Source organism: Myiozetetes cayanensis, unplaced genomic scaffold (assembly GCF_022539395.1).
Source record: "Myiozetetes cayanensis isolate MyiCay16 unplaced genomic scaffold, myiCay2020 scf2-11, whole genome shotgun sequence".
Lineage (NCBI taxonomy): Eukaryota > Metazoa > Chordata > Aves > Passeriformes > Tyrannidae > Myiozetetes > Myiozetetes cayanensis.
Genome location: NW_026087411.1, coordinates 22,441,264 through 22,469,261, shown reverse-complemented (window position 1 = coordinate 22,469,261; position 27,998 = coordinate 22,441,264). Strand labels below are relative to the sequence as shown.

General features: G+C 38.6%; 1 protein-coding gene across 5 annotated transcripts; it reads left to right on the top strand.

Annotated features, from left to right (window-relative positions):
* The first annotated feature begins 115 nt into the window (after positions 1-115).
* RCOR3 (REST corepressor 3) lies at positions 116-26,852 on the top strand. Of its 5 annotated transcripts, XM_050314376.1 has the most exons (12): positions 120-356; positions 843-899; positions 6,616-6,693; positions 8,173-8,225; positions 9,911-10,072; positions 10,408-10,532; positions 12,063-12,141; positions 14,834-15,052; positions 16,685-16,762; positions 17,548-17,605; positions 22,773-23,014; positions 23,438-26,852. In XM_050314376.1, the coding sequence occupies exons 1-12, from the start codon at positions 215-217 to the stop codon at positions 23,780-23,782; spliced, it is 1,638 nt and encodes a 545-aa protein (XP_050170333.1). In that variant the 5' UTR covers positions 120-214; the 3' UTR covers positions 23,783-26,852. The 5 variants fall into 5 exon arrangements, with proteins under 5 accessions (XP_050170337.1, XP_050170333.1, XP_050170334.1 ...); XM_050314380.1 differs by lacking the exon at positions 22,773-23,014 and having other exon boundaries at positions 116-356; XM_050314377.1 differs by lacking the exon at positions 14,834-15,052.
* The last annotated feature ends 1,146 nt before the right edge of the window (positions 26,853-27,998 follow it).

The following is a 27,998-nucleotide window of genomic DNA, read 5'->3' as shown; positions in this document are numbered from 1 at the left end:
CGCCGGGGCTCCACCGACATCCCCGCCCCTTCGGCGAGATCCGGCCGGGCAGGCGCGGAGGGATTCCCGGCGCCGGGGGAAGGGGGGCGCGACGGGAGGGGGGAGGAGGTGCCCGAGGGGGGGGCGGGGAGGGGGCAACATGGCGGCTCCGTATTAACTTCCCCCCCCTCGGCAGCCAGCGCTGCCGCCGCTCTCCCTTGCTCCCAGCTCTGGCATGCTGGGCACGATGGAGAAGGGAGCAGAGCTCTTGGGGGCTAAGAGCCGGGCAGCCCCCAACGGCGCCAAGAGCAGCAGCCCCTCCAACGGGCACTACTCGGAGCCGGAGAGCGGCGGCGGCGACAGTGGCGACGAGCACGGTGCGAGCCTGGGGCCGCCCCGCCAGCGGCGGGAGGGGAGTGGCGGAGGCGGAGGCGGCGGGAGGGGCGGCGAGCCGAGCCGCGCCGCCTCCCCCTTCCCGGAGCCGGGTCTCCGCCGCTCCGTCCGTGCTGCGGCCGAGCCGCGGCCGCGCGTGTGCGGGGCGGGGGGCGGGAGCGCGCGGCGCGGCCCCGCGGCTGCCCCCGCGGTACTCAGCGATGGGGAGGAGTGTCTCCGGGAGCCGCCGCCGTCCCCATTGTTCCGCTGGAATAAACTCCCCCTTCCGCCTCCTCCTTGCCCCCTCCTCGGCGGTCGTCGGGGCTTAATCCGCGGCGGCGGCGGGCGGGGGGACGGCGGCGGGGGAGGTGGCTTATTCCGCACGGCCGCGGCGGGGCTCCGCCAGCCCGCCCGCCCGCCGCACGGCGGGAGCTGGGACGGCGCCCGGGGACACTCCAGCCCGTAATTTCTCTCCCCTCTTTGCCTTGCAGATGTAGGAATGAGGGTCGGAGCGGAATACCAGGCGCGCATTCCTGACTTCGAGCCCGGTAAATGGCTTTTTCGGCTGTAACCTGACATCTCCCGAGGCGGGAGGGGTGGGCTCGGTGCCGGGGCTCGGCTCGGCGCTCCCCGGCGGCGGCGGCCGCGGGGTTGTATTTAGGTTGCTTTTGAGCCTTTGTGTCGCCGATGCGGTGCCGGCGGCGGGAGGCTTCGCCGGGGCAGCATCTGCGCTCCGTGCGCCCGGGGGCGGGGGGGGGCATCGCGGGGTGGGATTCTCACTTCATTATCGGCCTCATTATGTGCATCCGGCGGGAGGCGGTGAAGCAGAAAAAGGTTGGGTTTTTTTTTTTCCCCTTCCTTAAACCATAACGCACATAATACATTAACGAGGTGATTTTTAAAATATTTGATGAGGGGTGATGGATGTTCTCGGGCAAGGGTGGGAAGTGATGCGCCCTGCCGGAAGCGGAGCAGACCTTGGCTGCGTGCTGGAGGCTCTGGGTGGAAGATGCGCTTGGTGGGAAACTCCTGCTCCTGGTTTTGTGTGCTGTAGTAGCCTCGCTAGCCCCGCCGTGGCAGGCTGAGCTGCTCTCCTCTGCCTTCCTCGTCCCCCCAGCCGCGCCCCGAGGAATACTGGGTACGCTTGCATAGCCTGGTACTCGGCTTTAGCAAGTCAATCGCTGGAATACTGTCTTGCCTTACTACACTGAGCAGGGAGACCGGAGGAGCGTTTATCAGTTTTGCTGTAGTGGTCAGATGAAGCCTATCTACTTTCCTCTTCTCCAAACGGGCTCCATTGGTGCCAGATGATTTCTCACCGGAAGAGGATTGCTCACATAGAGCCTCCTAAAGCTGGAGAGAGCCCCTCTTGATGGGCGCAAGCCCCGCAGGCCAAAGAAAAGGCCGGGAGAAAGAAAGGAGGAGGGTGGGATTAAATGGATGCATGATCTTGGCATAAGGGAATGCCTTTCCCCTAGGAAGGAGCACGTAGTCTAGATCTCTTTGTTAATAAGGCTAACTGCTTACACCCTTTACTTTTACATTGCCTACATAAAAATAAACACAGATAAAAATTATTGTTTCTAACCTGCAGCCAGGGCTTGTTTTTCCTACAGGCCACTTAAATTAGAAAAGCACATAGTGTTTGTTTTTCTTTTGATTAAAGGAACTCTTCAGCGCTTGTAAGACAACTGAGGTTTTGTGGTTTCAATTTTGTAAACTGTATATGCAATAGGATCATTAACTGGCATCATTGTAACTGCAGAACTAATTTTATGCTCTCTTATAACTGGATCTTTTAGAGCTTCCAAGCATTTCTGGGGGATGGAATTCAACTAATGCCCCCTTCCCCAATAACTGGGACTAATATATATTCACTTTATCGATTTCTTTAATGATGGAGGTGTTTATTTAAGAAGTCCTGAGTTAGAGGCATAATGTATAGTATTGTCCTTCTTGGTGTGTCTACTTTGATTATTAGGGCAAGAAGGTAGTGACTTTTATTGGAATACCTAAGAAATAAAAAAGTCCAAAGTTAGGAGTATAGCACATACTTACCAAGTTAACGGATTGGTTGTCTGAGATGATGTCAACAATATCTCATGCTTTCATCTGATATTTTTGGTTGAGTTTATTCTTCCAATGAGTCGTGAGGTATTGTTTCTTAGAAGTAATGGCAGGCAAATCTGAGCTCTTAGAGCTACATTTAGGTTACTTTTTTGTAGCAAGTGAGGTAGCATGCACCATTGTACTTCTAGGTTGCACAGACACTATCTCTGATTAACTATGTTTCTTCTTGAAATCATTTTAATACCCTTTTTTGAGATTTTAGCTGATACTTTAGAGTGTGTGTTTATTTGTGATACTCCGAGTGCTGTTTTTTTAAGCCCCTTAAAGCAAATAAGTGGGAGAAGGTAATCAATGGTGGTTGGAACTAGACATAACTCTAAGACACAGTCAGTCCTCTGATAAACATAGATGACTGAAATGAGTAGAATAAATACCAATCCTTTAGTCTCACTTTGCCTGTGTTGAAAAATACTCATAAGCAACGCTCTGCAGCAATACATTGAGGAACAAAATATTCATGGTCAAGATAAGATGGTAGTGAACATTTGGGGTTTTTTTTAAACTGAGTTTATGTAAAAAATACTTTTTTAAGACAAAGCAGATCAACTGTTTCTCAGTGTTTCTTGGAAGAAGTAGATTGTGGTTGGAAGCAACAATTAGGAGAAGTTAGTTTAAACCATTCTTTCTTACCACTTCCCACACCATACTCTTTTTACAAGCAAGCCTTCAGACAGGGCTTAAGGGAAATAGCATTTTTAATTGTTACAAGGTATTACTGCAATTTTGTCACTGCAAAAACAATTTTAATAAGGAAATTTAGGGGTTTCGTTTTATCTAATTTAGTGAGTTAATACACCATCTCCTGCCCTCCAGATTTGTCTTCTCCTGGTTTTCCTATAATACTTTATATTTTCAGTAAAAATGCTTCTGCTTGTACTTTCTGACCCACCTATAAATACAGCAGAATGTTGCAAAACTAGTATCCTTATGTTGTGGGCTGCTTACATTCTCTTGGAAAGCATAGTGGAGAATGTACCATCCTGCTGTGTCATCCACATATAAGATAACTGCTAGAGAAGTGTTATTCCGCTTGGATTTGGACTTCCTAAAGGTTTCAGTATGAATTTTACTTACTTAATGCTGAAATACTTGTTTCCCGTTTATCCTCTTCTCAGGAATGAGGTTGGGGCTGTCAAGAAGAATATTTTATACCATTTAATGTCACTTATGGAATCCATTTCTTTGTGTGTCCTTATAACTTTTCTCCCTTTAGTCTTCTAATATGAAAACAAGCTTTCCTAAATTGAAATTATATGGTGTGGTGAAGTATACAATGTTTTCCATTTCTTCCATGCTGTCTGTCCTCATATTCCCTGTTTTGTTGGGTTTTTTTTTTTTTTACTTATTTGTTCATTTAATTATTTATTAAGGTTTCCAATCCTTAGTTTTAGAAATTTGGAGTTTCTTCCAGTTAGTTTCCATGGTTTTGTTCCTAGCTTAGTTCAAAGCTCAGTCTTAAGCAGAGGATGGTACATTGTATGCTGGAAAACAGTATACTTTTAAATTTCCATGCCGCCCCATGGTGCCCTTACTATGTCTTGTATTCTTCTGGATTATCATTTTATTCTTGGTCCTTGGAGTCATGCCCAGAGCTGCATCATCCATGTGTACCCACCTTCTAATGTAAAGCTGAAGTTTACAGAGTGTCAGTTTGCTGCTGTAATTTCACTATTCTGGAAGCGGTAGAGAGTGCCTGTTGGTCATCTTCAGCCAGCTCCATTTCCTAACTGGTACTGTTAGAGGAGCACGGCAGCTGGAGTTCAGAAGCCTCTTCCTAAGGGACTTGAATGAGGAGTTTGGTCAGAGGGAGATGTGTTATACTTCAGATGCAGCTCTTGGCCTTTCTCTTCCTTACTGACTTACAACTCTACTCTTCTAACACGCTCTGGTTTACATGTTCCCTGGTATTTCCAGCCACTGTCCCTAATAAAAGCAGTTCTCATAAAGGTGAGTTATGGTCCTGCATAGGCAGAGGGAGAGATCCCTGTACTGTAGCTAGGGACATCCTGTGTTGAGGGCAGGATGCCTTCCTTTGAGCTACCTGTATGCATCCCATTATTCCTTTGTCATCCTTGCTTTCCTCTTGGCAGTGTAAAGGTGCCACCTGAATGGAAACAGTTGTCTGTCTGCTGCTGGGGTAACAGCACTGCTTTGAAAAGGAGTGTTCTGGTGGAAGCTGCTTTTTCATCACATGAGTGTGGCATCTCAATAGGGAAGTGTCACTGCATACATGGTCTCCTGCAGGCATGATTACTCTGAAACTTTTTTTTCACTTTAGTACTTGAATATTCAATACCTGATAATATCCACAATATCAATTTTTCTGAAAGTATCTTAAGTTTAGACATTTCTTGCTCACAACCAGAAATTCTAATAAGTTCTCTAGTGGTCCTGCTTTCTGCTCATTTAAAAGTGGAATGCAGAGTAGTGACCATTTACTTGTGATAAAGAGTCTGTAAGAGAAATGTTGTTCCTGTAACACATTTGCATTACTCTTCATGAGGTATTACATTCCTAATGACTAAAAATGGCATGCTTTTTTGTTCTAAAGTGGAATGTTATACTAAGGAGTTTGTTTTTATATACCAAAACCCTTTCAGAGTTTAGAGCTTATGCCTCAAAACTGGTGCTTTATGAATGTATGTACATTTTTGACCTGTTAGAGAGTTTATGCTGCATTTAGGTTATATGTCTTGCGCATCTCATTTTGGAAGACACATGAGTTCTTTTAGTTTTTCTAAGTAACTGCTTTTAAGTTCACAATCAGAATGCACCTAAAGATTGCAAAGATGATAGCAGATACAGAACACTGCCAAACTAAAGAGGGAAGAGCAACAAAACATAGTACATAAAGGGAAAGCACTACGCTGTTCTCTTTTCCAGAGCATTGATTTTAGTTTTTTGTTTGCTTCAACAAGATGTAGAGCCTAAATATCAAGCACATAAGCTTAAAATAGAGTGAAAAGTTATTTGTTTCACTGAAAAAAAGCTTTCTCCGAGAAGGATGCACAGAAAGTTCCACTGAGGGTGATTGCTCAAGGAATTCATACTAACGTAAGTATAAATGCTCTAATTGTTGAGCAATTTCTTAGCAGGATAAACTGTTGAAAACAAATAGACTGAGATGTTTTATTTAGTAGCCTATATTTGTGAAATAGGAATGGAAAGTAACAATTAATGTTTTTCCAGCATTGGGCAATTTTCTTTACTTTTCAGCATATTTTCAAAAATCAAATAATCTGTGATTTAATGCTTCAGTATTTTCATCAATATTGCTCTGTCCTCATAGGTTAGGTAACTTGTACTGCTTCCCTTGCTACGTTGAGGTGGAGGTGAACCACAAACAAAGTAAACTCAAAATTACTTTTATACCTAACTGCTTTCTAAAGCTGTGCAATTCAATTGGCTATGGATATCAAAATTGTATGGTTAGGAGAATCAAAACGAGACAGAGAGAGATGAACAGAGTTGTTTCTAGTGTAGCTGTTAGTATAGTTCCTTGTTGAAAGAGGGATCAGGGATGGTGAGTGTATCCTACTTCCCATCTATTTTTTGATTTGTTTTAAGGAAGCCTAACTTAACACAGTACTAGACTAATACTCATATAATAGTGATAAGCTTTAAAGTACTAATAGACAATAAAAATTGATGAAGGACAAGTACCTCTAAATTTTTTATCCTTGCCACCTTTAGAGGGTATAGATTCAGATTAGATATAAGGAAGAAATTCTTCCCTATGAGATGGTGGTGCACTGGAACAGGTTGCCCAGAGAAGTTATGAGTGCCCCATCTGTGGAAGTGATCAAGGCCATCTTGGATGGGTGAGGTCTTCCTACTCGTGATGAAGGGATTGGAACTAGGTAAGATTCTTTCCAACCTTAGCAATGCACTTGAGTGGTTTAACTGTGGTAACCAGGATCCTGTCCAGTATTTAGTTATGCTTGAACCTCATGAGAATAATGTTCAGATTCAACCATTCAATGTCTTAAGATAATGTGGAACTAATGATTGTGGTTTTCTCTTCCCCTTAGTAGCTCGGCTGGACTTCTTAATATGGTTGAATTTTGCTTACTGTCACATAGTTGTTCTCTAGATCATAATTAAAAATACTGAGACTTACTTGTTTTCTTACAGGTGCCACAAAATATACTGATAAAGATAATGGAGGGATGCTTGTATGGTCTCCATATCATAATATTCCAGATGCCAAGTGTAAGTCCTTACCTACTTAGGGTTTTGGGTGCTTAAGTATAACTAAATTGTTTCTGGTGTGCCTGTTTGCTCTTCGTTTTATGCACAGTGAAATTGCAAATTAGTAAATTACACACAAAGCTTCTCTCTCTCTTTTTTTTTTTTTTTTTTTTTTAGAAAACTCCAAGGAAAGGAAAGATCACCTTCTCTTATTTTAGTTAAGTCTGTTTCAAATCACACTGCCTGTGTTGTATTATCATCATCAGTGTCTGTGAACCCTTTAGTTATTAATAAAAAAATGTCTGAACACAAGAACTGGCTGCTCTAAATTTCTAGGAGAAGGAGTTGCAGTGGATATATTCAGAGAAGATACATTGAGGCCAAGTTTAAGGGGAAATTATTGTTGCTGCCATATAAAGAAAAATTGAACATTTTCTCCCTTCAAAAGGGACCTGAAATACAGGAGCCATCTGACTAAATGTGATCAATTATCTGTTAAATATAGTTTAAACCTGTCTCCTATGCTAGAATTTCCCAAATATAATATAGAGGAGTAAACTTTGAGCATGGAGCCATGAGAGTCCGATCCTCAGGATAGTTTCTACCTAATACCAATAGTTAGAGGTTTGCATCCCTCTACATATGAGAGAACATACCTTCAACTACTGCAGAACAGTTAGAAATAAAATACTCTAAAACTATGATTATTAAATGCTTTGTTTCTTTGAATTACAATTAACTCTTCGCTGCAACACTTTGTGGCAAGGACATCTCTTGTGCATTTGAATAAGGAGAATATAATTATTTCCTTTTCTCCATCATGCTTCCTTTCAACTACGTAGTTGCCACTTAATTGTGAACTGTAGAAGGTAAATGGGAAGAGTTTTTGTTTCTTTGAAAAAAACTAGGACTTAATTGCAAAATGATGAGAAGTGTTCAATTCAAAGCTGGCTCTATTATGGCTAAATATGGTTTAAAAAATGTTATTGGTGAATTTGAAGGCCTAATTATTAAATTTTTATATCTTCTATTGGAAAGTGACTTAATGTCATAGTTAAAATCAATGTTGGTCATTGAAAACTATGTTGATATTGAGGATACGCATATATAGGACCTCTTTAATTTTTAACGTGCTTGGGAATACGAACAGTAGAAGTAGTTCAATTTAAAACTAACCCAGGAGTAGGTTCCAGGAAGGCATAGCCTTTCAATAACCCGCCAGTCTTTGCTTTAAATAAATAAATTGAACCACTGTGGTTATGTTGTAGTAAAAATGTGAAAGAAAGCAGATTTAGCTTGTGTAAAAGTTTATAAAATGTTGGATTAAATTCAGTGTGTTTATTTATTATTAATAAAACTATGATTATAGTTAATGTTTTGGGGGATCTGGGCCTATGTGGTGTGTTAAAGCATGGGGAGACTGTTTTCCCGTGTTAGATTCTGTGTCATACAGCAGAGCTAAAAGTACCGAAGAATAATTCTGACATTGCTTTGTTACAGTGGATGAATATATAGCAATAGCAAAGGAAAAACATGGATACAACGTGGAACAGGTAAGTGCTATGGAATGAGAGTACTCATTTAAAGGATTTTTTTAAACATAAAACTGTAACACAACTCTTTTTGGGTTTTTTTTCCCATTGGTTACTATTAATTAACGCTGTTTCTCTTCAGGCACGGCAGCAAACACTGCAGTTAGATGGATCTGCATACAGTTGTGGTCTGGATTCTCTGCAAAAGATTGAGCTCTTTGTTTTCATGACATGCTCAGCTTGTAATGTGCACTTTTGAAAGGTTTGGTATGTTTCTTGATACACTGGGCATGTCATGCAATTGTGTGTGTATATTTAGCTAAGGAATTTCTTAGGGAAGCAGCTTACAAATTTAATGTTTAATGTTAGAATACAAATATGGTATAATTTTGAACCATTAATTGTGATAGGGATGGTACTGAAAAGGTTTCTTGCGTACTTTAAAAAAAAGACAAACCAATTTTGAGTGTTTTTTTCAGAGGCAGAAAAACAGAGTCAAACTCTATGTTTGAAAGTAACAAATTCGCTTCTCATTTAGCAACCTTCAGTCACCATTCCTTAAAAATAAGGATAAAACTTTGCTGGTCTGCACTTAGTTTTATTGCAATTTTCTTCATCAATTAACCGATTTATGTAAAAGTGAGGTTACCTGTTGTGAAAAATTATTTGGCACACGAGTGGAACCAGGTTGTATGATCAAGTTTTGGAGGATGGAAGCTCATAATAGCAAAGACTTGCTCATCAACTGCTGTCTGAAAAAAAGGCTGCTAGTGTTACAATGTTCAGAATACCTGCGGTCTGGTGATGTTCATTTATGGCTTGACTTTTGTTAGGCAAGAGAGAAAACTGATGGATCCCGAGTCTAAAAGAGATGAATTTTCAAAATAACTTTTGGTACAAAATACTTATGGACTGTTCACAGTGGAGTAGAAAATACCTTTACAAGAGCTGTTTGTCACTTGACATTTTAATAAGAAAAGAGGTTTACTGTGTCCAGGTTATTGGAAGATGTGAAATCAGGGATTAGAGAGACAAATGGTGATCATGTCTGTGCTGGATGATTGAAACTGAGTGGATTACATTTCCCAATTCCCATGCCATACTTGGCATCAAATCTGTCAATGGTTCTCTGTCAGAAAGGCTAATGAGCATAAAATTCTTAAGAATATCAAGAAATGAAATTATGTGAGAAAGTATATTTAAATTTCCATTCCTTATTAGGTGCACATGACATGGAAGTGGCCGTGCTGTTATTTGTGGATTGGAGAGTTGTAGAAAGACCACTCTCACTTTGAACTTTCAGACTTGCATTTTGGATGATCCTCTGGCTGCTGAAAAGTATTTTTATTTTCTTTTTTTGAGTGGGCTGGTAAAAAAGGCCTGTAAGGAACTGTGTAGGTGATAGATGCTTGTCAAGTAAGAAAACAGGTCAGAATTGAGCCTCTCGGCCTAGTTTATGCTACTCTAGAATTACTGCTGCCATGCCAACCCTAAATTGTCTGGCTTTCATACCATACAGAAGTGCCCACTGTCTCTAAAGAGAATTTTGTAACCTGCAGTAAATAACCAGTAAAATTGTAAATATATTTTGAGAGGGGGTTCTGATAGTCAAATTTTAAGTGAATAAATTGCCTGAGTTTTATTTAACTTGTCTCAACATTTTAGAAAGTTGACTTAATCCAAAGAGGGACTATTTCTTTTCAAAGGCTCTCGGCATGTTGTTCTGGCATAAACACAATATTGAGAAGTCCCTTGCCGATCTCCCTAACTTCACTCCTTTCCCTGATGAATGGACAGTTGAAGATAAAGTCCTATTTGAACAGGCATTTAGCTTCCATGGAAAGAGCTTTCACAGGATTCAGCAAATGGTAAAGTAATATTTTAATCAGAAGCACTAAATAGCTCAGATGCGCTAGAACAAATGCTCCTCTTGGGCTGAAACTTCATGTTGATTTCTGTGTAAAAGCTTTGAATAAGTGATTTAACTTAATTTCATTGTGTCTCTTGGATGTACAGCTTTTGCACCCTAATGAAAAAAGCCTTCCCCCCCTTTTTAAAAATGTACATGAAATACATCCTTCCTTTCCATCTTATCGATGCACTTAAAATATTTTGTTAAAGGTGGCTGTAAACAGAGCAGAATTATAATTTTGGGTGGAATTTTAATTTTTAAAAGTGTTAATATGTTAATGAATTCTTTTAGCTTCCAGACAAGACCATTGCAAGCCTTGTAAAATATTACTATTCTTGGAAAAAAACTCGCTCTAGGACAAGTTTGATGGATCGGCAGGCTCGAAAACTAGCTAATAGAAATAATCAAGGTGACAGGTAAGTTTTAGGTTCTTAAGTAGCTAACCAGAGACTAAAGTCTTCCAAAGTAGAGAGCGGAAGTAATTTCTAGCCATTATGTTTCAGTGTGAACCATGTTTTTTAGGTTTGAGCATCTGTTGTGATGTCTCTGATTTTACCAAGGGGCTTGGTGCCTGTGCTTTAAGAACTATCAATCTGTGTGAGTTGTAATAACAGATTGGAGTGTTTTAATGGAGAAGTGTAAAAACAAGGATTTAAAAAACCCTGAAGTTTGGGAATGTGATTTAGAAATAAGGTTAGACTTCTCAAACTAAGCATTATATTTCTGTATAGGGAGGAGAGTGGTTTTTGGGGGGATTTTTTTGTTGTTGTTTGGATTTTTTTTTTAACTAAGATGGAATTAAAACTGAAAGATCAACCACTGTAAAGAGATGTAGTGATTAGAATGTCTAAGTATTGTTTTATAACAACTTTTATGAAACTTTTTTATGTAAAATCTCCTTTTAGGAGACTTAGAAGTGCTATTGGGCAGAGAGAATTGGAGCTCAAAATAGTTTTATGTTGCCTTGTGTAGTAGGGAATAACATTTCCCCTAGTTACTATGAAATTCAAGTTATATTGTGCTTACTATAATTGAGTATTAACTTGCAGTTTTAAAAAGGTGATATAATATGTTGAATATATAAGTAACATAATCTATGTTTTATATTGGAAAGTATAATTTTATATCTATGGAAAACTGCATAGCTGGAGCAAAAGGGTCTTTCTAATAATATGCTATTGAAAATAACTCCTGAAATCTAAAATTCATGATTTTGTTTAATAACCCTATTTTTGAAAAATTACAGGCTAAAATCAGTTTGCTTCTACTACAGCATTTTGGAGGGTTTTAGTAATAACTAGAATTTTTTATTGTGCATTTAAAATAATTTTTGCATTAATTTATTTTTAAATTATATGGTCAGAATGACTGCATTGGACTCAACTAAGCTGACTGTTTTCTTTTCAACATTTTCTCTTTGAGTTCAGCAGATTTCATTTCCCTCCCCCAGATTGCTAGATTTTGAGCAAGCAGTTTTGAAAAAGCAGTCCCACACTTTGCCATCGTATATTTTGCCCTTTTGCTTCCCACAGGCTTAAACAAGGATTTATTCACCTGGTGCAGTGGTTTGAAAATTGATCAATTTAAACTAATGAGGCAAATGAAAGATTATTTCAAACCTTGGTATAGCTGACCACGTAAGTGTTCACACTGGCACAGGTGGTCAAATTATTAAAGAAAACTGACACAAAAACTTATGGCAGTGGTACCAGCACTGCTTAAAGTAACTTTGAAACTGTAGTTTAGGATTGTTTGTTTATCATAATAATTCCTGGAACTTAATGAAGAAAATATATGTAACAGCTGTCTTCTGAAAACTGCAAGTAATTTTGAGATGTCATGTATTTAGAGTAGATAATTCTGTCTTACCCTGCTACAGATATATATATTTGGGTTTAAAAAGTAGATAAAATGACCTTTCTTTTTTTTTTATAATCTGTCCTTAGTGATGATGATGTAGAAGAAGCTCATCCCATGGATGGAAATGATAGTGATTATGATCCCAAAAAAGAAGCCAAAAAGGAGGTAACAGATTGCTTAATGGTGAATGTTGGCTTGATTTCTGTGAATGTGTTGTTGAGAAGAATACGTTGTAGTACAGAGATTTGGCTTGCAGCCTGCTGAAATTTCAGGGTCTTTAAGTGATCAAGATCTTGTCAACTTCTTATTGAAACAAGATTTTATCATATATTTTTGTTTTGTGGATGTAAATGCGTCCCTTGTTACCTCCACTGTTTCATGAGAGATCTTCATGTTTTAAAAGAGGTGTGTGCTCTGGCAACCTGGTAAAACAGTATTTGCCCTGCATCAGTCTTGTTAGTATGTCTACAGTTTTATTGGTGGTGAATTATTTGAATGAAAATGTTTTCTTTGAATTTTAAAATTAAATTACACTTTTCTAAGAACAACTCTTGTTGTTTGTTCAAAGCCACAGTGAGGCGATGCATTTCAGCTTAATATGTGGCTTTACTGAGGTGCTTTCTTCTCATAAATGTAGAGAAAAACATTTTTGTCATCTTAATGAGCACTTACTGCTGGCTGTACAGATAAATGTAATGTTTGGTGTATGTTCAGGTTTGGGAGATTTTTTTGGGTTCTTTATGAAAGCATATTTGTGAACAAGACTAGAAGAACACACTGAAGTGTGTAAACATTTGATTGTTTCCTTGATCAATTTAAAACACAGATTTTCCTAAATGTGACAGTCCGTGCTTCTTGAGAACAAGAGGAGAAGTAGTGCAAAACTTCAACACTCCCAGAAAGTGGTATCTGGGATCATTAATAAAACATTGCAGTTCTAACAAAAATGGTATTGAGCTGGGGACTGATAGGTTTAGATTCTGTTCTGAGACCTTCAGTGTCTCGCTTTATCTAGCTGCCTCAGGGAGAAAAGAAAAGGACAATTACAATTACCCCTTTCTGTAAAAGAGTTTGAGATTATTTTTTTAATATGTGGGGGTATGTTTTTTTAGAACTTGAAAATGTCACAAGGTCTAATAATGAACCTTCTTGCATTTCATTCTGCTACTGTAACAATGTCTTTGCAATCTAATGATTGGAGTTGCTGCCTCAGCCATGTCTAAATAAGGGCTGTTTTGCTCAATTTACTTCGTTATTGTTTGAATCACTACATGCAGTCCAGAATGATACTGTGTTGATAAACTTCTAGGAACAGGACAAATAGGTTTGTAGTTTCTGATGAACTGTTTTGCATTTACATAAGATAACTTTGTGATCTGGTATTTCTGTAAGACTTGTGTACTTTCACTTCCTAAGCAAAATATAAACTGAGTAGGCTGCCTGAGCATACAAGAGCAATGGAAACTTTGTTACCAGAGAAAACTAAAATAAGCTAAATTCTCTAGCTTGGCAAGTCAAAAGCTCGAGAGAGTATTTTCACTTTAAAATCCAGATTGAACAGACAGAGAACTGCAATTTCGTACTGCAAGAGCAATGCAGAACCAGAAAAACAAATGGTATAAACGGGGCAGAAATAAACTGAACCTTGGGACTTTTACATGTCAAAGATGTAAGGCTCTATATCAATTTTCCAAGAAAAAGCACATATCTTAAGCACTTTTAAGATGGCCTCTGTGAAGTCTGTGGACTGGATTAAGATGTTACATTAGCTGGGAAGAGAACATGGCAGAAGGTCAAGTGTAGTAGAACAAAATACCATTTGCTGATCTGTACTAATGCTACAGAACATAATAATGGCTGCTGCATTTTGTGTTCTGTTTGCTGTGATCAGATGACCACCTCCTCTTAATCTTCATGGATGCCAGCAGGGAGGAGCAGTAGGGAGCTGCTTGAAGTACCAAAAAGCCTGAATCCCATCTCTGTTCTGGTACTAAGCAGTGCTTTGAATTGGAAAATCCTTGCAGAGAAAGTAATTTTTGTAATTTTTGTCTCTGCTCCTGGTCTGTAGAAAACCTGATCAGTTGCTCTAAGGGAGTCACATTCATGCAGACTAGCTCTTGTGTATCAATGCTCATTGAAGATAAAGCTGAAATGTTTAGGTGTCCAAACATATCAAAACAGTAGTTACAGAGACTTTATCTCTTCTTTGCTATCACTTTCATCTTCAAAACAGCAGACAACAAATGCTTAAAGTTTTCTAAATTACATGGATTTTTATAGTAACTGCAAAAGTACGTCCATCCTCTCTTCCACATCTCAAATCATCTCACCCTCTTCCCAAAGCAAACAGCATAAAAAAATCTCTTTCTGTAGGGTGCTTACAGCAGGTAGAGGTGTTATTTTACACATCTTGCCTGTTCTGGTTGACTTTATTATTTTTCCCACTTAATCTTTACCTGAACTCTTCCTATCTGACCAGAAATAAATGTGTAAAGTCACTGATTACTTGTTTTAAACATGAGATATTGTTTACCTTGTCTGCATATAAGAGATTCTCAATTTATGCCCTCTTTCAGAGTATTCAGACTGGGATTTCTATAACATTTATTATATTTGCAGTCACGTTAAAAAAGTTTTGAAAACTGACCTTGCCTAGACTAATGCAGACTTATCCAGCAGATGACTGATATGCTCCATCAACTCATCTGCAAGACTTGTTTGGATACTACATGCAGAGGAGGATGTTAGCTTAGGTTTTCTTTGTCATAAATTTGACATTACAATGCTACATGGTACTTTATAAAGTTGTATACAAGATACTGTTATTCTTTAATGACTTATTTCTTGTAAATTAAAGGGCAATAATGAGCAGCCTGTTCAGACCAGCAAAATAGGTCTGGGTAGAAGAGAGTATCAGAGCTTGCAGCATCGCCACCATTCTCAGCGTTCCAAATGCCGTCCACCAAAAGGCATGTACCTGACCCAGGAAGATGTGATAGCTGTTTCCTGTAGTCCCAATGCAGCCAACACAATTCTTAGACAGCTGGATATGGAACTAATCTCATTAAAGCGACAGGTACCATGGGTTATTGGTCTTGGTTTTTTTTTTTTTCATCTCAGATTGTTCTGATTGTAATGGTTTTGAAGATTATCTGTGAAGATTCTGAAGCTTCTTTAATGTGAGTCTTCCTCGTTTTATTCCACAGTTATCACCAGAAATGCTGGACACTAGCTATTCTTCGGTTTTGTTTTTTACATTCATCTGCTCTTTTGGATAAAATGAAGCAAGATGACTTCTTTTTTTGATTAAGAAAAAAAGGGTGGGTAGAAGTGTGGCATAAAAACAGTGCTACAGATTTGGGGACAGGAAAAAATCTAAAGTCACATTTTATTTGAATTTTTTGTTTGTTTTGTTTTGTTTTTTTTAGCTTTATTAAAAGTATTTGTGTGACAAGTGAGAATAAGGCCAGTGACACAGAGGAAGTTATGTTTGTTATGCTTTAAATTGTGGCTGTTTTTCTGGATGCCCTTCCCTACATACCATGAAAGTATGGGAGGTGTATAGAAATCATGGGCCTAGTTACTACTCTGTTTGAATTGATAACTTTTCTACTTACTAAATTTAGAAAAGCTTTGTAGTCTTCACCTTTAAGAGGACAATTGCCTTTATCCTTTGCATGAAGAAGTTAAATTTTGGCACTTAAAGTTGAACCATGAAATCTATTCAGCTTCTAAGGGTACAGCAGTGTGTGCATGCTTGTTTTCTAGGAGCGAAGGGGCTAAAAGTGAAGGCTTATCTCCTGGAATTTTTGCCTCCTTATAGAGCTGCCATATTGCAAAATCATGGAGTGAATAAAGGGTTTCATGGGGGTTTTGCTCCCTTATATTCTTTTACAGGAGAAATATGCTGCTTTCTGTCACAGCAGGACTCTGGGGCTAAATAGCATAGGTGGGTTTCACTCTTTAGCATAAGTGTAGGTGAGTTACAGCCTTGAGGTTGTGTTTTCTCTTTTTTTTTCTTGCAGTGATCTCAGAGATGCAGCCTTTGGAGTCTCCCACTGAGTTGTCTACTTTTGTGTCCATACTTAAGAACACTTGTAATAGCTGTGCACCATAGTATGCAAAACTATTTTCTTACCTATGTTACCTTGTGTGCTTCACTGTCAGATTTAAGTGGTTCATAGATATGTATATACGCAGTTTGGAAGCTCTATCCTTTTTATAGACTAAGAAATATTTAAAATAATGTCAAGAGTCACCTTTAAGAAAATCAGAATGGTCTAAGGAGTTAACTGTCAGAAGGAGTTAACTGGAAACATCTCATGAATTTTTTTTTTTTGAGAAGGAAGAAATTAATAAGTTAACATGTGCAGTCCATCTCATTTCTAAGAATTAAGTTTTGTGTCTAGAGTATTCTGCATTCTTCAGGAACATATACATCATTATCAGAACTTGCTCGTTATGTCCAACTTTTAATATTCTTGCAGACAAACTGTTCTTTTGAAAGACTGGCTTAAATATTTTTTCTCCATAGTAAATTATGCTGTGGCTTTTTTTTTTTTAAACAGTTAAAAGTAGTGAAGCCTTAAACCATAATATTTCTCTTTCTAACTTAGGAGGTACACTTGTGGCAATCCTAGTGAAGATATATGTGTAAAGTGACCAACTTTCTTTGTGGAGCTGATTAACTTTGTTGTTTTTGACCAAGGTTCAAAATGCTAAGCAAGTAAACAGTGCACTTAAACAGAAAATGGAAGGCGGGATTGAAGAATTCAAACCTCCTGAGGTAAATCAGAATAAATATTAAAACTTGTGGCCTTCCACTTACATTAGTGGGAAGCTGTAGAAATGTGTTTTGCTGCAGTGCAGTGTTTGCATTTCAGCAGCAGCTTAAACAGGATCCATTGAATTACATGTAGGGGGTAGTCTGGCTCCTTTACAAGAAATTAGTTGTAGGCCGTTATATGGTAACTGGCTGAATAACGAAGCAGAAAAAACTGAAATGTCATGTCTGTTCATAATAAGAGGGAGCTGAAATCGAGTCCTGATACATGGGGGGAAGGGGGGAAGTGGGATTAAAAATAGGTAGTATAGATTGCCAGCAATAAATTCTATGTTCTATGGGAAAACATGACTATATATACATTTGGGCATCTGAAGTGAGTGGTTTATTACTACTGAAGTTCTCTCCTGGCTGGTTTTAAAGGCTTGGACATGGAACATAAATGCAAAACATTCTAGTCACCAAGTCCTGATAGTTTAGATAAATGTAACTATAAATTCAAATTCTGTCTGCATTAAGATCATTAGCTTGTTGCAAAAGTTAGGGTATTGCTGATACTAAGAACTCCAATAAAACAGAGGAAAAAGTACTGGTATAGTTTTGAGCTCAAATTCATAAATACTACTACCTCTTCATGAAAACAATCCTAAACTATAAATTTATGGCTTATAAGCAAGAGACTTTTATCTGTTTTGCAAAATGTAGTGCAAGTAAAATATATTGCTTAGGTATCTTGCAGCTGTTGAAACAATTTAATGATCTCTGTGCCATTTTTCTAATTTTAATAGTCTAATCAGAAAATCAATGCCCGTTGGACAACAGAAGAGCAGCTTCTTGCAGTACAAGGTATGTTAATAGTAGCAGCAAGTTGAAATCTGATGCAAAGGATTTGCAGAGGTACTCAGGTTTATGTTTGTATTTCTCTCTAATGAAAAGCTAAATGTCATCTGGTCACTGGGAAAGTTGTAAAACTAGGGAGAATACTTAGGGCATTCATTCAAGCAACATGACACTAGTCTTTCTGTTAACCCATATTAAATCCAAAGAGAAAAACTAAGCAGGATTTAACAACTTATAACTAAGTCCCTTCTAAAAAGTCATCTTCTAAATCACCTTACATGATTTTCTCTAAAGTGGAGACAGAAGTAATTGTTGAAGTCATAAAATTTGAAGCAAACATTTAAGACATTTCCATATTCTTGAAGTGGGAAAAAGCAGAAGTAAATCTGCTTTACAATTGCTCTCTCTTGGATAACTGACTAAGTCTTATTGGGAAAAACAAAACCAAACAAACAAAAAAACCCACAACATTTTCTAGTAGGCTCTTCATACAGCTAATTTGCACTTATTTCATTTATATGAAGTAAAACTGACTCTTGTCTTGCTGCCCAATCAAGGAACATGTAAGGGAAATACCTGGAGATTCTGTCTTGAAGACACTATATATTGACTCTCTTCTATGAATCATCTTTTATAAAGATGATCTATCTGCTTTATTTCTCTGTATTCTCTACCTCTAAAACAAAAAACTGAATTTTAGTGTAATATGTTCAGTGGATCAGGGTATCAGTGAAAAGTTGTCAGGTATGCCATACCTGGTAGTTATTAGTCAGATAACTGAACCTAAAGTTAGGTTTATTTTGAAGTGTGAATGGAAATGTGGAAGAGCATGGTGTGTCTGAAGTCATGCCTTTCAACTTACATGCCTCAGACTTGGATCTCCAAACCATTCTCTGTCCCAAGTTCATCCTCTCAATATTGCTAAATCAATCATAATTTTGTTCCCAAATGCAACTGAAGGAGGTGCCTGTCTATGATAATCTAGTAAGTGGAATGTTTGCTGGAGAAGTGGGGGAAATCCAGGGTCATTGTACCTGCCTTAGTGTGAAAGGTTTCAAGCCGTCTTGGCTTTTCATAGTTTAGTTACCAGAGTTCTCACTAGGCATCAGTTTGGAAAGTTGTAAGAATACATTCAGCTTTTGTTAAGCTATGGCATTGACAAATAATAAAACTGGAGGATGGGTGAAAGAGAGCAAGGGTTGGTGGTGACTCCTTAGAGAGTTCTAGTCTTCTGGTTTCTTCCCTAGGGGATGTTTTGTGTTTTATAAAGCTGGTCAGCTGCAGTACTTAAGGGTAGGGTGAGAAATCAGGCCTTGTGGAAGAAATCTGTTTTCATTGAATTTACATGTGTTTCTTATATGTATTGTTTCCCTAATAGTCCCCTTTCTTTTTCACTGTCTAAAATGGAGATGGGACAGAACCTTAAGGTCAGAAACAAAGTATTCTTATTATCCCTCCCTTACCTACTGCCCTCTAGTAGTCTCTTCCTCCTGGAATAAGTGTGCTGTAGGTTATTAACCTCTGTCCCTCAGGCTAAAGGACCCTGATCTCTTGCTTCATAGTAATTGCTTGTTTTTAGAGAAGGTAGTCATGGTTGCTGTATCAAAAGCTACCATAATGTGTGTTAGGCTTGAACTTGGAAGTTAAGTTGAGCATGGGGACACTTAGTTTGTACATTTAAAATAGACTTATTTCATCAAATGTATTGATACATTTTGGCATATGTTTTTAATAATTTTACAAAGATCATAAGCATTATGCAGGTAGGTGGCACTTCTGTGATTTGTTCACTTGAATTTGAGCATTAAGTTCAACTATGGAAATCATAAAAATAAGCTGTAGTAATATAATTTTGATACTGTTTTTCCTAAACATTAAAAAACTCTTATCTGTGGGCTAATCTTAAGACATGCCAGTAACTGAAGAGGGAGTAATGAAAAAGCCATCTTCAAATACAGCTGTGTGTCATCTTAAAAGCAGCGTGGGTGCCTGCAATGGGGTTGTGGACTCAGGATTGCTGAGCCAATAAATTATACTACAAATATATCAGATAACAGTTCAGCTTTGTCTGTATAGTTATTGAATGTAATTGAATGAACACTAGTTCATCAGATGGTGTTCTTCATTTACAAACTTCATGTATAGAAACGTATGAGCATGATCATATTTTCAAACTAAGATCTTGGCCGTGCAAAAACATAATTACAAAAATGTTTTAAGTCTTGGTCAAGACAATAAAATTTGAATTGAAAAGCAGGACATGGCTATCATGGCATTGCAGTGGAAAACAGCTGGGACAACTGGGATCTAACTCTGTGTGAGATAGTTGCTGGGAGCACTGTAATTCCCATCACAGTGGAACTGCAGCTCTCATGACCCAGAGGTTACCATTAACTATTTCTGCCTCATTGTGGTGCTGTATTGTATTGCTCTGGACCCAGACTAATATTCTGTGTGCCTCTTGGTGTTTGCTGTGCTGTACAGCATTAAGCAGTTTAGACAGCATCAAACTTAGATTTATGAGTTTTGCTGAGTTAGACATTGAAGATGAAACATTGTAATCAATCAAGAGCATTCACATGTTCCAGTCCACCTTTACAGCTGGGTGAAGTTTTGAAAAGCTTGAAGGATTCCCATGATCAGAACTACTTTCAAGTGAGCCGGGAGAAAAGCATTCATACATGTGAAGTGACTGTGCGTTCATCCTTTTGGAGCTTCACTTTCAGCAACCTAATAAAATTATTTTTATTGAATAATGGATTAAATGCTGGAGAAATAATTTGGGTGGTGTTTAGCCCTGAATTTGCATAAGGATGCATAAGTAACATGCACCACTTTGACAGGGATGATGAGTTGGCATCAACTCTTACAGATATGCCAGCACCTTATACATAAAACTTACACAAACATGCAGTGAATTTCCTCTATTTCTGATGCAGCTTGAAAGGATTTTACTACATCATTGTGTGGCAGTCAGTGTTAATGCTAGAGCAGTAGTAAAGAACACTCTGAAAACAATCCAAAATGAGTGGTACTGCATGTAGCTAAGCTAAGGAAATTTTATTTCCTTTAGGTTTTTCCTTAGTGAAGGCAAGATACCTTGTTTTCAAGCTGTTTACTCAGAAATAGGCTTTAAGACCTTATTTTTGACAACTTTAGTTGAAGTTAGCCAACAGGCTCAGCTGTTTTGCAGATTAAGGAAGGGAAGAAGTATAGACAGCATAATAACACAAAAGGCTGAAATCACTGAAAGTCTGAACTAAGTTTCAAACAGAAATATGCTTTATTCTGCTAGGCACTTTGTTCACTTGATTAACTGTACAGGATGTTAGATTTGTTGCAGTGAGCATTTAATGTTCATTATAAATTAGTAAGGGTAGTCATGGTAGGTCAGTCAGAGAATATTAAAACATTGGAGGGAGTGTTCCCTGGGTGCACACAGCTTTTAGGGAGTATAGCTGGGACTTTGTACAAGTGATAAAGCACAGAGCCAAATCTGTCTTTGCTTTGCCTGGATACATGCCCTCCCATGTGGTTCTGACATCTTTACAAGGTTCTTGCAATCAGGATGGCTGTATTCTTTTATATGCCTCAGAAAATATCTTAAATAATGTAGCTGGGCTCTTGACAGTTGAAACATCAGCTTCAGCTACAGAAATCGTTACTATCCTGGAGCTGAACTTCTCTTTTAAATTGCAGTGAGTGTGCATTAGCACATCAGAAATACCTAATAATGAGGACAGTAGAAAAGAGCAGAACAAGCTGAAGGTCACACTCTTCACAATTAAGTTGAAAAGGAGCATAGCTTTCAGATTTGAAACAACTCTCACTTTCTGAATCCTTTGCTTCACTTTCTGAAGTGAGTCATGAAATCAGGCATAAATTTCTTTTCCTGTAACGTGACAGAGTGCCTGTCCTCTGAGCACTGTACTGTGTTTTGAATGAGTTTAGTTATCAGGAGCTTCACAGGAAAAGTCAAATTGTAATTCATTCGTGTAGCTGAGAGCAAAAAATGAGTCTTCTGTTTACTCACTCTGGAATAAAACTGTTTTATTTCTTTTAGTCTCCAAACTTTTGGACATTTCTAATTAAAAATATACTTTGTACAGCTAAAAGCTATGTTCTAGGAGGTGGGAGAGTCTGAGGATTTTTTTCTCTTAAGCAGGAGAGGAGGAATTAGACCCATACTCTAAATATAACAAAATCAATATACTTTGTATTATAATTCCAATTTGGGGTTTAAAATTATGGAACATTATACTCAAGGCTTGCAAATATAGGTTTAGAACTCTTTTTAAGGTACATGTTGGGATTTTCTTGTGAAGTGCTTGTAAACAAAAGTGACTCCTGCTGTCAATACAAAAATGAATGAAAAGAATGACACAAAGACCTCTTCTCATGCTGCTGCTCCCTGGGGCATTTGGTTCTGGAGGCTTGTGCTAGGCCATCTTATAAACAGACACCAATATATTTACATTCTCCAAGGTGGTTGTCCTGAACCCACACATTTTTCTACTCAGTTCAAACAGTGAATGAAAGCTTCAAGACGACTTTATCAGGTGAATGCTTGCCAGTTGCTCTGCATAGCCTCACAAGTGCAGGAAGGAGTAGTGTATTGTGATGTAACTGTGCCCCCCTGTTCTGCCTTGTGCCAGTAGCTGCTGCCCTGTGCCACTCCTTCTGCTTTGGTTGTGGGAAAAGAAACATCTGCGTGCAGCTCGCATGTAGGGAACCTGTAGAAGGTATCAGTGTTTGTCACTTGACACTTCTAGGGTTATACTGTGTTTACAAATGTACACACATGCTTGGTCCCCCTTCCCCTCATTTTGAGCTTGACATGGGCTTCTGCCCTTACTGCGAGCACGCTGAAGGACTTGATATATTTGTTCAAGGCCAGACCTCTGTGGTTTTAGGTTGAGAGAATTGGTGAGTAAGCCAGGATCTTTTAAGAAGAATGGGTAATGACCTTTTAATGAAGTTCTTGATTTGTATGTTGGTAGCTGTGCAATTAAAAATTACTTTGTTTTAATGGAAATTGAAGCCCTTCTTCTAATTGACAATTCCTCCTAATTAGTGAGTCCTTGCAGGTCCCATAGGTTCTCTCTATAAATACATCACACGTAGCTGTGTCTGACTGATTCTTCACAGCTATGTTATTTACTTTGCCTTCCAGGTGTCCGAAAATATGGTAAAGATTTTCAAGCTATTGCAGATGTAATTGGCAACAAGACTGTTGGCCAAGTGAAGAACTTCTTTGTAAACTACAGGCGTCGGTTTAACTTAGAGGAGGTATTGCAGGAATGGGAAGCGGAACAAGGAACCCTGGCTTCTAATGGTGATGCTTCTGCTTTAGGGGAGGACACAAAAAATACTTCTAATGTGCCATCAGGAAAGAGCACTGATGAAGAAGATGAGGTGTGTTTTGTGTACCAGAAATAAGTAAGCATGGGTTGAGGAACAGCATTTTATTTAGTGATAAAATGTAAGGTTAACTGGTGTGGAGTGGCAAACCACATTCTAAAGAATGATGATGAGCTTGCATAGAACTTCAGCCAATGTCGTTAACCAGCTGGGAGCAGGACTGCAGCTTTGATAGTGACAATCACATTACTGTTTTATTGTTAAAATACAATTCTTGTTCTAGAAGAAGACTTGCTTCATAAATATTTTTAGTTCTGCTGTCTATAATGTTTTGGTTGGTGATTTCAGTAACTTCTCAGTTCTTTGGTTTTATTTTTTTAAATGCTGTTTCCTGTGTAGTGGACAGTGGCAGCCCAACTACGTCACGTTCTGGCTGGGATGGCTGTTCACGCAGTCTTGTCTTTGTCCTTTGTGCAGGCACAAAGCACTCCGGCCACTCAGTGTTTAGGCCCTTCACCTCCAGCACAGGCATCTGCTCCAGCACCTGCCGCTCCCATGGCAACTTTAAATCAGCCACCCCCATTACTTCGTCCAGCACTTCCTGCTGCTCCTGCTCTCCATCGTCAGCCTCCACCACTTCAACAGCAGGCGCGATTTATTCAGCCACGGCCGACGCTAAATCAGCCTCCCCCTCCGCTCATCCGCCCAGCTAATTCCATGCCTCCTCGTCTAAACCCAAGGCCAGTGTTAACCACGGTTAGTGGCCAGCAGCCACCCTCACTTATTGGAATTCAGACAGAATCTCAGTCTACTCTGCACTGAAGAAATAAAGCAGAATTATGCTAACTCCCGCATCTGAAAAATTGTATCAGTGTACTTTTTTTTCCAAATAATGAAGGGGAGAAAAGAGCAAGCCTTCACAGGTACCAGACCAGTTTCCCAGAGGAGCAAGCTAATAACTAGAAAAGGAGCAACATGAATGACCACCTGTGTAAAAATATTTTTATGCCGAAGACTTGTACAGCAGAACAATGCCTACAATGCAGCCCTCCTCTATACGAGTAACTGTTGAAGGAAGCTAACTTCTTAAATGAATAAATATTCAACACACCAAGATTTTGTTTAACTGATTTTTACTCTATTTATTTTATTACGGTTCTTTATAGTCAAGCATCTAACTACAGGAAAGTAGATTGGCAAATCTAGGAATAGGTAATATTGTAGGAGACTTAAATGTAGTGTTGGGTTTTTTTGTGTGTGTGAATTTTTTTGTTTGTTTGTTTGGGGTTTTTTTACCTTTTAGTGAATGAAAATAACAGTTTAGGTTCAGAATTTTTGGCCCTGTTTAGGTAACGGTAGAAGCATTTCACACACCTGTAAAATGTAGATGTTTTTTCTCTTCATGTTTTTCCCAGAACACTTTTTCTTGTTTAAAAAGGTAAATACTCCTCTTTCAGAGTATTCTGAAGGCTCAATAAGCTGTTGTACCAAACTTACTAAATCTCATGCGTGTTCTCATAGAATTTAACTGAAAACAGGAGTCCAGTTTGCTGCTGCAATTGCTCTTGTAGGGTCGGCAGAGTAGAGAAGCAGCAGCTTACACCACCCAGGGGGATGACAGGAGAGGAATCTCTAGCAAGAACTATTAATTTAATTTGTTATTCCACTAATTCTTCTAATGTAAGTACAGTAAAATTTCATTCCTCTGAGAATGACTGTCTGCAGTTCGTGTATGTTAAATCATTAATGTCTTGCCTAAGAATTAATGAGGGAAGTATAGACACTGGTGGTGCTGGTAGAATACCATGCAAGTAGTTACCTCCTGCCAACCCAGTCTTACTGTTAAGTGGTTATCTCTGATTCCTGATTTCTCAGCAAAAAAAGCTGAGCTGAGAGTATGGAGGAGGGGTGGAGTGTTTGTTTTATTTATTGGCTCAGTAAAACCTGCATTTGGGTGTTAATTAGTGCTTCCAGATTTTAGGAGTTTGATAGAAACTCATTTTACTGCATTTTTGTCTGAAATCTTGGTGGATGCCCAGCAGTGTTTGGGGTGGGGGGAGGGTTTGTTTTGTTTTTTTTTTAAAGTAGATGCCTCTACACTTCAAGTAAACCAGGCTCCAAACTTGAGTAGCACTGTTTGAAACTGTGTGATCCGAATTAAGCTATTGAAAAATAAGGCATTCTTGACTATGTAATAACATTTATGTTGACTGTCATACTATTTAGAAAATTATTTTTGCTTATAGCTGAAATGGTGTTTGAAAATTCTTTTAAATCCATTTTGTTATTAACTAGATTTGCCCTTGACTTAAAGGAGACTTTACTTGAAAATAGAATGTGCTCTCCCTATGCTTTTTCGCAGACAAATTGGATGGACTAACAATCGGTTTAGCAGCTGGGTAATGTCTTTATGTGCAAAGGGAAGTTCTTATACTATCAGATCCTATTTAATTTGAAAATGTAGTATTAAGATTTGATAGTTGTAGTCTGAATTGCAGTTAGTGTTGACCTTTATGTTTTAGTTCTTCATTTAAAAATATTTTCAGATCAAACTTGAGAGATTTTTCTTTCTGAACAGCTTTCACTGGTGTGCTGAGGTGTTGTACAAAAGGTCGTTCTTATAAATTTTCTTTTGCATCAGAGAAGATGCTTAGCCACTTCATGTGCATCAGATGACCTTCTGTGTAAGAAAAGCAGCATTGTAAAACAAACATCAAGGAATTCATGGCCACAGAAATTTGTGTTCTGGGAGTCATAAGTCTTAAGTGTCCCCTACACGCAAATCTGGCTCCTCTCTGGTCTTTAAAACCAATACAAAACTAAGCTGGCACATTTTGACATCCTAAGTATCTCAGTTTAATTGTTAAGAGTGATAAGATTCATCTTCAGGATTTTTTTTCTTTTCTATTTTGTTTTTATCATTGAGTCTCCCAGGTGTGTGTATTGTACCTTTGCTAATTTTTGTCTTGTCTCTTGTCGATAGACTTCAGTATGCAGAATGTTGGGTGTTACGGTACAGTTGGCCACCACCAACTGCTATAAAACTGTTCAGTACATTGTAATTCCGTTTAATCTTGTTTAAATATTCTATAACTGGGCAAAGGTGCTGTATTTGAAGGGGGGAGGGAGGGTCAGAGATAGGTAGGGTAGTATTTCTTAATTTGCATACACTGTAGCACACAGTAGGGAACTCCTAGCATTTGTAGTACTAAATAAGTATGTACATAGCAAAATGTCTTTATTGTGTGCTTTGCAGAATATGTGCATACAGTTTGCACGTCCTGTTTTGGGGGGTAGGGTTTGTTTTAAGCAGTGTTTGCCTGGAGAGTGATATGCTTGCTGCTTAATCAAAGGATTAAAGTTTCAAAGAAATCTGTGTCTTCTATTTTTATGTACCTTGTAATGGTCTAATATGTTAGGGCCCTTATACTGTGATTCTCTTCTAAATTCATTTATATTTTTTTAAGAATTAGAAATAAAATTATACAATGGTGTTGATTTCAGTGGGAAATTTCTTTTGCCATATCTGGTCTCCTGTTCTGTAATGTAGTAATGAACTCTGACTTCAAGGTTGGCCTAATTTTGTCACTTTAAAAAATGTAAAATGTTTGCACACTAAAGTTTGGCAGAGAACGTGTATTCTACATTGTTCAAAGCTAATGTAACTACAGCTTTTTGTACAGTTTATTTTAGTTAATAAAGCAAAACGGTACTAAAAAATGACATTTTACAAATGCAAGGCATAATCTGAACGACATGTATTCTAGGAACAACACTTGCAAAATATGGATGTACAAGAGCTATCAGATTTAATTGTTGCACTTTAAATCAGAATGGGTACGAAGTTGAGCAGATATTTCTGCATTTAATAAAACAATCACTAAACATTGCATATCATAGTAAAGCAGTTTAATTTGTTGATCGTGAGCAAAAGGAATTAGTTACTTTTGTCCTTAGGTTTTTGTTCATCCTTATTTTATTGGGATTTTTCTTTGTTCTGGAAACCTCTCAATTCATAGAGAACAAGACAAAAACCAGTAGCTTTATATGTGTGGGAGTTTGTGTATGGATAGAGTAGAATTGCAGAGTTTAGGCTGAAGGTTACTAGAACTGTGTTGTGCTTCTTTATAGCAAAAGAAAGGAACAGACTGAATTTATAGTTGGTACCAGACAGAAATGTGTTGTCAGACAGAAATGTGTTGTCAGACAAAAGCAAAGCCAAACGTGAGAGTGTTTGCTTAGAGATGTGTTTCAAAATGCAAAGGAAGTTGTAGAGAAGTCAGACACTCACAACTCCAGTGGAGAATGGTGCACTGTAAATGGTGCTGAAGCAGCTGGGTAGTCTTGTTAAATGGGACCCTCCAGCTTCTCCTGAGGCTGAAGTAGCTAAATGTCAGAGTCTGCCTTTCTCAGAGCAAGTGAAAAGCAGGCTTGTTGCGACAGACATCTGCTTAAAGATCCTAGGTGCTTGTATGTGAGATAAAGGCAAATATAAACTCCACCACTTACACTCCATTACGGCTGAATTAGGCATCAGGTAGGGAGGAGAAGCAGAATATACAGGCAACAGTACCTGGACTGTTCAATAAGCAACTGCCCCCTTTTTTAGAAAAGACATCCTCAAAAATAATGCTAAAGTACAACTTAGGAAAAAAAATTTGCTTCATTTTTCATCACTAGTGAAGGCTGCTACTCTGCAGTTGCATCAATTCTTAAATCTTTTCCAGTACAGTATTCTACACTGTAATAATTCTAGCAGCACAGTAAATCCTCATTGCTGTTACTGACTTGGAAGTTTTCCCTTTGACTGGCACAAAAGGAAGCACTGAGATTCAGGGAGTGTGATCTCTACTGCAGTTTCAAGGATGTAGCTTTGTGTTAATGCAGACCAAGCCTCCTCTTATGCTTACTGAGTTTTAGGAGTTGTGATTTCTAAATTAATGCCTGCACCCTGATATCTGATGATCCTTTTGACAGATCCTTGTCACCACAAAGCACCATTCTGGGGAATTGTCATGTTCTGCAGTAGGAAGACCAT